General features: G+C 42.4%; 1 protein-coding gene across 1 annotated transcript; it reads right to left on the reverse strand.

The window, feature by feature from the left end:
- Window positions 1-3,590: 3,590 nt before the first annotated feature.
- MAD2L1 (mitotic arrest deficient 2 like 1) lies at window positions 3,591-8,514 on the reverse strand. Its single transcript, XM_049786960.1, has 5 exons — window positions 8,400-8,514; window positions 6,962-7,108; window positions 6,627-6,747; window positions 5,599-5,702; window positions 3,591-4,448 (listed from the first exon to the last, which is right to left on the reverse strand). The coding sequence occupies exons 1-5, from the start codon at window positions 8,470-8,472 to the stop codon at window positions 4,276-4,278; spliced, it is 618 nt and encodes a 205-aa protein (XP_049642917.1). The 5' UTR covers window positions 8,473-8,514; the 3' UTR covers window positions 3,591-4,275.
- Window positions 8,515-11,443: the final 2,929 nt, after the last annotated feature.

The raw sequence follows: 11,443 nt of genomic DNA on the forward strand, positions 1-11,443 counted from the left end.
TCAAGACATCCCTCTTGGTCTTTTAAGTATAATCAAATTAGGACAAATTTTACAAGGTAGAGGGGAAAAAAAAATCAAGTGTTGGGCCAGACTGTACATTGAGCAAGGCATCATTCTTTTATGTAGCCTATTTGATCCCAGGCACCATATATTGTTGCCTAAAACCCACTAAACAATCCCTGAGCCCCACTGGTTGTGGCTCCCACACTTCCCAAAATAATGACTTTTTTTTTCCAAATAAACACTTATATGGTGTGAGATCCTGAGGTCAGCAACTTAAAAAACTCGTTTTTTTTTTTTTTCAGAGAATGAGATATTGGAAAAAAGAAGTCAATACAAGATGCTTTGAAGAGGAAAAATGAATTTTTTAAATATTACAAATTCAAATGCTGAGCTAGAGTTCAAATATATGTGACCCAAAGAGCAAACCATGGTCTACTTAAGGGCAGACTGCTATTGTAACAGTCATACTCATCCATCTATTAACTAAGCCCTAGCTCTTCAATTGTGGGTTCTTCCCCCTGTAAGTGGTCCATAATGTGGGATCATTAAAATAAATTATAAATACTGGATTCACATACCTATCTTTATACCTGGGGTTACATCAAAATTGGGGAACAAAAAAACGGGGGAAAGTTAAAGGTATAGTTTAATCCCTTGTCTCAGTAGCTTTCAAGCTGCTATTTAGTGATTTGAATAGGGCCAAGAGGTCATATGCCTGAAAAGCTACACTATTAATTGTCTTTTTACAGAAAATGACTCCCTTCTGGCCACTTTCACTCGACTGTCACGTGCTCTTTCTGCAATTTGAATTTAGACACAAACTTGCCTTGATCAGGGGAATGTTCGGAACTAAATGCAAAGGTCTGAAGCCCAACTTAATCCGGACTAGTCTCTGTTCCTTCAATGTATAAGAGAACGTGATGTACACTTGTAGAAGGGGGTAGAGGCCATTGTCATGCCAAGACTGTCCCCTGGTAGCTGCAGCCAAGAATCCATAAACTTGTTTAAACTTTTTGACTTCTTGACTGAGGTCCGGGGAGAGAATGTCAAGATAGCAGAGGGCCGCTGTCTTTTGAAGCTCCATTTCACTGTGCTGTGCTTAACTGGGACGTTTTCATTCCTTTTCCTGTACTAAGAAGACCAAGAAGTTCACCAACTCATGGCTTCTCTGACCTGATTCATTCATATGCTGGCTTCACTATCCTCCCTTTTAATGTGAGTCTCAAGGTGTAAGTTTCTACAGGAATATGTGGGAGTCAAGTTAAAATTTTACCAATAAAGCTGTCTAAATCAGCACTGACATGCTTATATCTCGTTACAGAATCCATTGAAGGCTTAAAAAAGATCATGAAATGTTACAAGAGTATGTAGTCATGTGTCAATGATAGAAAACAGTATGAGTTCTATTACTTAGATTGGCTGAGATGGAGTGGTCACAGAATGTAAAACGTCATTTCAGAGAACTGTTTTATTACAAAACTTCCCAAAGACAATTTCCTGAGTCACAGGGATAGATGGCTGCACTTGCTGGTGTACCACTCTCTATGCAGTTAAGCAGAGATTAAAAAAATAAAGATTGAGGCTCTTGACCCGGCCCTTATGGTTTTCAGCCTTTATTATCTATACAGCTAATATATCTTTTTTTTAATTTTGTTTTTGTTTCAGGTCATATCTAGCAGTGCTCAGGGGTTATTTCTGGCTCTGGACTTAGGAATTACTCCTGGTGGGTCTGAGGGACATATGGGATGTGATGGATCAAACCTGGATTAGCTTATATTCAAGGCAAAAGCTTTATCTGCTGTGGTAGCTCTCTAGCCCCAGCAGCTATATTCTTCTATTAAATCAAAGCCAATGATTTGTTTTGATGGTGCCTAGATGGTGCCGATTTGGATTTACGGAATAAACTGTACACAACAGATTATGCAGAAACTCGTAATTGGGGTTCAAATTCAAATCCAGGTCATGGCTAGGCTCTGCAAAATACTTATTAAGGAGACAGACACCACTACAAATCATGAATCGTGAGCAATGGAAATACTTAAATCTGAAAATACTAGGAACATTAATCTAGACAGGGACACAAATGATAAATGTTTCAGTGTCACCCATATATGGTATTTTGCTATTGATGATTTTTTGAAAATAAGTCCCCAGGCTAGAGAGATAGCATAGCAGTAGGGCATTTGCCTTGCACAGAGCCAATCCAGGACAAAAGGTGGTTTGAATCACGGCATCTCATATGGACCCCTCATTACCACCACCACCACCCCCCACCCCACCCCCCGTGCCTGGAGTAACCCTGGAGTACTGCTGGGTGTCCCCATAAAACAAAAAAAGCTACTCCCAATTTTTTTGTCAAAGGGGCATTTAATGTTTCAGTCAGTTTTAAAATAGATGCTAAAACAAGTCCAGGACTTGGAAGTGAACATTTGGGGCCACATTTTGAGAACTTAGGAATCACTCCTGGCAGGGCTCAGGAAACCATATGGGGTGCCAGGGATCAAACCCAGGCCGGCCATATATAAGAAAAGTGTCTGTTGTACTAACACCTACTCATTTTTTAAATTTCAATTCTACTTCTGCTTTCCTCTTCAAGTCATACTTCAAATATTAAGAGGTGATAAAAAAAAAAAACCCAAGAATTTAAATGTCTTCATCTCTAGTGTTTACTTTTATTGGACCTTATCCTATGCTGTTTGTTGATGTAGATACTTTCATCAGAAATCAGCATCTTCTGTCCCTCCATTACTACTTTCCTTATTCAGGATTATGAGACTTGTGATTGTATATTATCCAGGTAACTTCAGCAACTCATTAGGAAAGATGGCAATTATCTTTCCCAGCAATCTCTAATACCATCATTTAACAGGGCAACTATGAGAACTAGCAAAGCTAGGGGAAAAAAAATACAGCTCCTTAGTTAACAAGTGAAATAAATAAATCAAAGCAATGAAATTAAAGTGAAAGAACAAAGATAAATAAGAGTCTGTTTGGCAGAGTCGTGGCCTACTCTAGTTCCCAAAGGGTCATGGTTTTGTTTCACTCATCCAAGCACAAAGTGTACATTAATAGAAGCTTAATAAGTAATTTTCTAAAAAATTGATACAGATTATGTGGATTACCTGATAGAGGTCAAATAAATTGGTACATGTGAAGACAGTATTGCACAAATGAAATATGGTTTAGAATAGAGATCAGAAAAAGACTTTTTAGGTGTTTATTTTTACCTGTCCTTAGGAAAAAAATTGGTGAGAAATCGTAAAAAAAAAAATAACTCATGAGAGTACTAAAGCAGGTATAGAAATAGAGGATTTAAGACTATAAAAAAAAGTCTGAAAATAAGACTAAGAACAAAAACATTAAAAACAAAACACTATATGCTACTGAGTTAATTCCTAACCATATTTACCACCTTACAATGCATACAATGTCTATTTTAGGTCTCCTATAAGATGAAAGGGAATAACAAAAACAGGTTCATTATATTCAGAACACCCTTGGGTATAAATTATTTGCTATTCTGAATCCACTCTAATTACTATTTAACTGCATTAACACAATACCAATTAAAAATACCTTTAGGCAAATTCAAAACATACACATTTAACTTTATTTTATTATTACTTTAAGCTTGATTTCATAAAATATGAAAAGGTATTCTGAAGAGTTCTGAACTATAGGCATTTAAACAGCTGAAATATACATAGCTTTATTGAATCTAGTTACAGAAGTTAAAATCAAATAGCTAGAATTTTTATTAATGTAGAAAACACACCAGTGAAATATCAGGCAAAAAAGACCTAATAAGAGCAATATTGCTTTACTTACAGATCATCGTCATTTTATTTACTCTAGGACCCAAAGATTCTGAATGTTCAGAGTTCTTTTGCTGTACCTTCTGTTTATCTTCCTCCATACTTATGTTCTGAGTCAAGCAAACTGACCAAAAGGCCCAAATAGGAAAGCACTTAACTTTAGAGCAAAGTGTTTTTATACTACAGTTACTACCTTACAAAGGCATTGCCACCCGAAAGCTGACTATCTGCTTGTTGTCTCTGGAAACAATGTGTAATAAATTTATACATCAACTTTATGGAAAGTCAAAACGGGTACCCCCCAAAAGGAACAATGACATACAGGTCAGTTAAAGTACAATTTATGTTTTCCCCATCTAAAAATTAACCAGTGAAATAAAACATCAACTGCAGTTGACCTGGTTTCAGGAAAACCACTCCTGAGACTGACAAATACATTATTGTTCTTAGCTCGGCTTCAATCGTTGACAGGAATCTTGTACGCCACAGTGCTGTTGACTTTATGGATTGTAGTAGTGAATGAGCGAAGCCGAACTTCCTCAGAATTGGTAATGAATTGGGGTCCTGACTCTTCCCACTTTTCAGGTACAACTAAATCTTTGTCTGTATAGATCAGCAGATCAAATGAACCTAAATTGAAGATTAAAAACAAACAAGCATTTAAGTATGTTATTTCTTTTTCTTTTGGGTGCTCATTATTAACTCCTGGCTCCTAACTCAGGTGTCATTCCTGGCAGTGTTTGGGGGCCATATGGATGCCAGGAATTGAACCCGGGTTGGTCAAATGTGAGGCAAACACCCTCCCAACTGTGCTATTGCTTAGGGTCTCCCTTCTCTCTTTTTGAAAGTAAAACAGAGCTCTCTGCTCACTCCCATTTTGAATTGTTATTACAAATCGTTTGTCTGACAATTTGATCTCTCATCACTAGTTACTTTTTCCTCACTGGAAACTTATCTCAACACAGAAAATATGTGACTCTTTGCAACTGAGTCATATAAAAATGTTCTTTAATTTTTATTAAAAAATTTTATTTGGGGCCCGGAGAGATAGCACAGCAGTGTTTGCCTTGCAAGCAGCTGATCCAGGACCAAAGGTGGTTGGTTCGAATCCCGGTGTCCCATATGGTCTCCTGTGCCTGCCAGGAGCAATTTCTGAGCAGACAGCCAGGAGTAACCCCTGAGCACCGCCGGGTGTGGCCCAAAAACCAAAAAAAAAAAAAAAAAAAAAATTATTTGGGATTGGGACCCACACCCAGTGGTGCTCAGGAGTTACTTCTGGCTCTGCATTCAGGAATCACTTTTGGCAGTATTTAGTGGATCAGATGGGATGCTGGGGTTGTGGATGGTCAAAACTGGGTCGGCAAGCAGTGTGCAAATCAGACATCCCACCTACTATTCTCTAAGGGCCCAAAGGAGTAATCTTTTTTCCCTTTTAAAGAGATCTTTTTTTTTTTTTTTGGTTTTTGGGCCACACCCAGTGAGGCTCAGGGGTTATGCCTGGCTATGCGCTCAGAAATCGCTCCTGACTTAGGGGACTATATAGGATGCCGGGGATGGAACTGAGGTCTGTCCTGGATCAGCCGCATACAAGGCAAATTCCTGGGCCCACTTCTTTTTTAATTATTTGGATTCATTGGTGCCACATTTGGCAATCCTCAGGGCTTACTCATGCACAAGGAAGGTTCTCTACCCACTGTGTTATGCTCCCCTGGAGTTAATTCCTAAAAAGTAGCAGTTTAGTCTTTCCCCTAACAACATTCAACCAGCTAACAATACTTACAAGAAACTTCTAATAATGGCAAAAACGTCACTGTGGCAGTGATCTGCCTGATCACAGAGCGGATTTCGTCCTGGATGGCTTTCTGAGACTTTTCTCTGGGGGCACTGTCATAGACACCAAATTCATTAGTTTAGGTTTTAATGGACTGTTTAAAACACTAGTTAGATCATTTATCTGACAAAATAATTCCAAAAATAATGAACTAAAAAGTTAATCAAACACACTCCCCCGCAAGTATAAGTCTATCTGTGGGCTTCAGAACAGATAGCACAACATGTCTATTATTTCATTTGTCTTTCCAATCAACACATAAGCTTTGGCTTTCAATCATGCTGCTTATTACTACACAACTAGAAAATCTGTTAACTGCATCTAACTGGGAAATCTGCAGTACTTCTTTATAGAACAAATGGAATTTAGAATGTGTAGTTGGTTGCCCTTTTAATAATAATTGTAAAACACTTCCATTTTGTCATGACCTCAAAAAGCTAGAAATGTCCTAAAATATACCCTAAGGCTTCAAAATTCTGGGATTGGTTCTGTGCTTATAGATACGCGTAGGACAATGCTAGGCATCAGCATATAACCACAGGCATTTCTCTCGGGGACCTGGAAACTTCATTTTATTGGAAAGTATCTTAGGAAGTTTGAGGCATTTCATTAAGTATAGGAAAACTAATCTCAAGTTGGACGAGTCTAAGAACTAACTATTAACCTCAGAGTTAATATGATAGAAATATATATTTAATGACCGCTATTATATAATGCACTAATCTTGCTTTTATTATTCAATATAGACTAAAAGAAAAGGCAACTGCATAAAAACACACTCTATAAAGACAACGATATGTGAAAGTAAGCATGTTTCTTTTTCCCCAGGAGGCTGGAAATTAAAATCAAACACACCATAGACCAAAGCATACCTTCTATGTGATAATTCAATTGACTTCGAGTTCATTTCATAAAGAAAAATGTTAGGGGAAGGGGAAAACATACACGAATGAGGAAGTAAACGAATTTATACACACCTGTCATCTTTTGCAGTCTTGTCACACTCAATATCAAACTGCCACCTTTCAAGAACCTCACCGCTTTCAATATTCGAGATGACGACCACTAGCTTCTGAACTGAACACTTGTACAGCCAGTCTGGAACACAAGACAGACCGTATTTTTGGCTCCAGTGCATTGCAAAAACGATTCTGTTACCACTGCCCTCACTGTTTTGGAGGGTCCCCATCCACACCCTACTTAGCTTCATTATTAGAACATCACTATTGGTAGAGTTGAGCATCTGTCACCAAACTAAATTTCTAGGAAGGGTCTTAGAAGTCAGAGACATTCACTTCCAACAATTAAATACCTTTCAGTTGGTCCACTACATTGTTCAGGTATTTTATGAGCTCAGGATCGGTAGTCACAAGCAAGGTGAGTCCGTATTTCTGCACTCGAGTAAAGGTTTCCGATGGATAAATGCCACGCTGATATAAGATGCTGTTGATGCCAAAAGCTGAGGGAGGGTGGATAAAAATGTTTAAGAAACGCCATCATTAACTTGTCATTTTGAAGAGTAATTTTGAAGAGATGACTATGAATTCATTAATAATGACACAGAAATAATTACACTAAGAACCATCATAACAAAATGTGACTGTATGAGGGAAGTCGAAAGCCTGCCTAGAGTACAGGCCGGTGTGGGGTGGGGAGGAGGGACACTTGGGACAGTGGTGATGGGAATGAAAAAAAAAAATCATGCAAAAAGTTGGTGTGTATTGCTAAAAGCACAGAAGCTGGAATTAAAACACACACACACACACACACACACACACACACTTTAGAAGCACAATGGCAGCCAGCGGCAGTCCACACACACACACACACACACACACACACACTCACACACACACACTTTAGAAGCACAATGGCAGCCAGGAGGCAGTCCAAGGAAATTGACAAGCTGCAAGTTCTCAAAGCACAGAAGCTAGAATTAAAACACACACACACACACACACACACACACACACACACACACGCTAGAAGCACAATGGCAGCCGGGATTAAAACACACACACACACACTTTAGAAGCACAATGGCACACACACACACACACACACACACACACACACACACACACACACGCTAGAAGCACAATGGCAGCCGGGATTAAAACACACACACACACACTTTAGAAGCACAATGGCACACACACACACACACACACACACACACACACTTTAGAAGCACAATGGCAGCCGGGAGGCAGTCCAAGGAAATTGACAAGCTGCAAGTTCTCAATGTCAAACATGTCAAAATTCCATCACACCGCAATTCAACTTCAATGCAGAGTCAGGAGCCAGAGATCACGACAGGCGTTCGTCTTCGTGCCTCCCCGCGAGCTTCTCTGGCCTCCCCCCCCACCACCACCACCACGCCTCAAGGCTCAGCTCTCACTGGGGAGGTTTGCTGGGCGCCAACTTTGGAGCCCTTGGGTGAGTGGAGGGCCCTAGATTTTCCTGGCGGGCCCGGGGTGAGTGGGTGGTGGGGGAATGGGCCCGCGCCCGCGTCCCAGACGGCGGGTTGCAGGCAGGCGGGCAGGCCATGCAAGGCCCTCACTAGCCCGCTCTCGCGGGTGCAGGGCAGCTCCAGCTCCGCGCAGGCTCCGAGCACCCGGGAGCCAGAGCGCGCGGCGGCCGCGGCCAGCAAGCTCGGCTTCCGGCTGAGACTTTTCCGGCCGCTGCAGCGCGCCAGCCCCGGGAACTCCCCGGCGCCAGGGTCGCGGCCCCGCACGCGCGTGACTTACAGAAGAACTCGGCCACGATCTCGGCGCTGCCCCGCAGGGTGATGCCTTGCTCGCGAGTGAGCTGCCGCGCCATGGCCCAGGCCCTCCGGGGCGCGCGCGTGCTCCCACCAGGCCCGCCGCCGACGCACAGACACGGACGCCGCCGGCACAGCGCTGCCCGCCACCGCTTTCAAAAGTAACGAGGCGCCGCGTCGTTGGGCGCAAGGCGAGGGCGCATGCGCGGCGCGTTGGGAGGCCCCGCCCCGTCCCGCGGCGGGCCGAGGGCGCAGGCGCAGGCGCAGGCGGTGGGCGTGGCCTTGCCGCTCTTGTCTGGGCCGGGACCGTTTGGGATCTCTTGCTGTGGCGCTGAGCTACCTGGGCGGGTTGAAAGAAGAAAGGCGACCGAGCTAGGACGTGTGGGGCGTGCCTCAGGCCTGCGAACCCGAGCCCACAAAGCACCTTTCCTCAGTTTCCGAGTTGTTTTTCCATGGGAGAAGGAACTGGCCGCTAGCAGCATCTCACTGGACCCTTGGCGCCCCCAGAGCTCTCCTACGGGCTTGCAAACTTGCTCGAGGCTGTGAAGTGCAAACTCCTCAGAGCCTTCCTTGGTAGGGGAGAGGCTGGAAATTACAGGTTAAACTCAACTCGAAGGGCTGCAGTGCTTGCCTTTTTTCCTGTAGGAGCCCCGCTTATATTCGACCCACGTGGAGTGTCCCTTCCCTACCCGTTCCCAAAAGTTTCCTGATCCAGACCTGTCATCATCAAGATAACTAACCCTTGCAGTCTAGTTAGGAGCAGGGTTGCGCCCCCCCTGCGCCTCTTCAATGCACATCCCCACCGAGGAATTTTTCCAGTAAACTTTGACACAATAAAGCATTGCTTCCCCTTTAAAAAATGTTTAGGCTCTTTGGTTTGCAATACTCTTAATGGTAGTTTCATGCAGAAAACATTGCAACCTCACAGCCTCACCTGATGCCAGCTTACCTCTCCATTGCCCAATGTTACCCTTCCCAGCCCCCCAGTGGAGGCTGGGGCATCCTTCTGAAGACTGAAGGAAGTTCTTGTTTTCTGTTGCTTTGGGGCAATTTTGTTGTTGTTGTTGTTGTTGTTGTTTTTTTGGGCCACACTTGATAGCGTTCAGGGGTTACTCCTGGCTCTATGCTCAGAAATCACTCCTGGCAGACTAGGGGGACCCTATGGGATGCTGGGATTCAAACCATCCTCCTTCTGCATGCAAGTCAAATGCCCTACCTCCATGGTCTCTCTCTCTGGCCCCGCAATTTTTTTTTAATTCTATCTTTCTTTATGAGTGAGATCATTCTGCCTCGTGACTGGTTTTACTCAGCATGATACTCTCCAGATCCATCCATGTAGCTGCATATTGCATGATTCAATCTTTTTTTTAAAGCCATGTATGTCACAATTTCTTTTCCCCGTCATCTGTTCTTGGACAGTGGATTGTGTCCAGATTTGGGCTATTGCAAATTGTGCTGCAAAGACCTTATTCTTTCTGAATAGAATTTTTGAGCCCTTGAAGTAGATGCCAAGAAATAGATAGACTTGCTGGATCCTCTGGAAGCTCAATTCCTGATTTTTGTTGTTGTTGTTGTTACTTTGTTTTCCAAAAAAGTCTGAACCAATCAACATTCCCACCAGCAGTGAGAGAGGGTTCCCTTTTCATCATATCCACATACAACATCGTGTTTATTCTTTGTGTTGTGTGCCAGTTTCACTGGTGTGAGATGATATCTAGTTGTTTTGATATGCATTTCCCAGATGGTAAGTGATGCAGAGTATTTTATTTTTATGTGTCGTTCCACAATAGCTTCTCAGGTGAGGTTGAGACATATTTAGGTTGCCACTTATGTTCCTGTCTATGCTGGGCTAATTTTATTCAGAAAGCAACTAGAAAGATATCTGTAACATTAAATTTGAAAAAAAAAATTACAGGTCCAGAGAAATAGTACAGCTTGTAAGGTGTTTGCAATGCATGTGGCTGACTCAGATTCATTCCCCGGAATCATATACTTCCTCAAATTAAGAGTGACTCCTAAGTGCAGAGCCAGGAGGAACCCCTGAGCATTGCTGGGTGTATTCCCAAAACAAACAAAAAAAGCAGCCAGTATCCACTATACATATTATTGTTTAGCTGCACGAAAAATATTCATGAGGTGTCAATTATTCTCTTGTAGGTTACCACAAATTTGTAGTCTTTAACCTCCACTCATTATCCGGGATGAGGATTCTGGGCATAGCAATGCTGGGCAGTCCGATTAAGAGTTCCCGATGTTACAAGATGAAGGGAAGTTTCTTGCTCAGCTTTTGCTTGAACTTTCAGCTAATAATGGTCTCATCTTATTAGCATGTGTCCAATGCTACAATTTGTATTAATTAAGCCATATTCAAGTGTGAACCAAATGCTCCAAAAATGTCTACAAATTCTGCTACCCAAAATTCCTTTACAGATCCTCCCACTCCCCAGAGCTCTTACACTTCTTAAGACACTTGCCTGGGGAATCTTACAGTCTCTTGCCTGGTCCCCACCTCACACAGGTTCCAGAGCACAGCCAGGAGAAATTATGCCAGAGCACAGAACTCGGAGTTGCCCTTGAGCAAAGCAGGATAGATCTTTGTTTCCATAAGGTGGAAGTTCTTGCTTGATTTCAGTTTAATCAGATCATTTCCACTTTGATGAAGCTTCCCAAAAGTGGTGTCTGCATATATTCCTGCTGGCTGGAGCAGAAAGAGGTGATGGGCTCTTGCTTCCTAGAGCCCAGGAATTGCAGTGTTGTGGGCAGTCAAGGTCATGGCAGATGACTTTATGTGAGGTACAGTGTTGTCTGGGACAGTGCAGATAGGAGCAAAAACATTGAATCTTTTTATTTTTATTTTATTTTAGGCACCATTTTTCACAATACTTTAATAATCGCATTCCTGCATGATAATATCCCAGTGTCCACTGCCCTCTGCCATTGTCCCAGTGTCTCTTCCCTCTGCCTGCCTCCCTCTGCTGTTAATCTTTGGGTAGTGGTTATTCCCCTACTATTCTACTTTTTATCCCACAT

Source organism: Suncus etruscus, chromosome 14 (assembly GCF_024139225.1).
Source record: "Suncus etruscus isolate mSunEtr1 chromosome 14, mSunEtr1.pri.cur, whole genome shotgun sequence".
NCBI classification, from domain to species: domain Eukaryota; kingdom Metazoa; phylum Chordata; class Mammalia; order Eulipotyphla; family Soricidae; genus Suncus; species Suncus etruscus.

What these genes read in the sequence shown, in the direction of transcription:
- MAD2L1 (XM_049786960.1), bottom strand. Translation starts at nt 8,472, where the DNA reads ATGGCGCGGCAGCTCACTCGCGAGCAAGGCATCACCCTGCGGGGCAGC. An exon ending in GATCGTGGCCGAGTTCTTCT is followed by an intron (nt 7,109 to 8,399) that starts GTAAGTCACGCG and finishes ACCCTCCCTCAG; the next exon opens with CTTTTGGCATCAACAGCATC. An exon ending in GCCATTATTAGAAGTTTCTT is followed by an intron (nt 4,449 to 5,598) that starts GTAAGTATTGTT and finishes TCTTCAATTTAG; the next exon opens with GTTCATTTGATCTGCTGATC.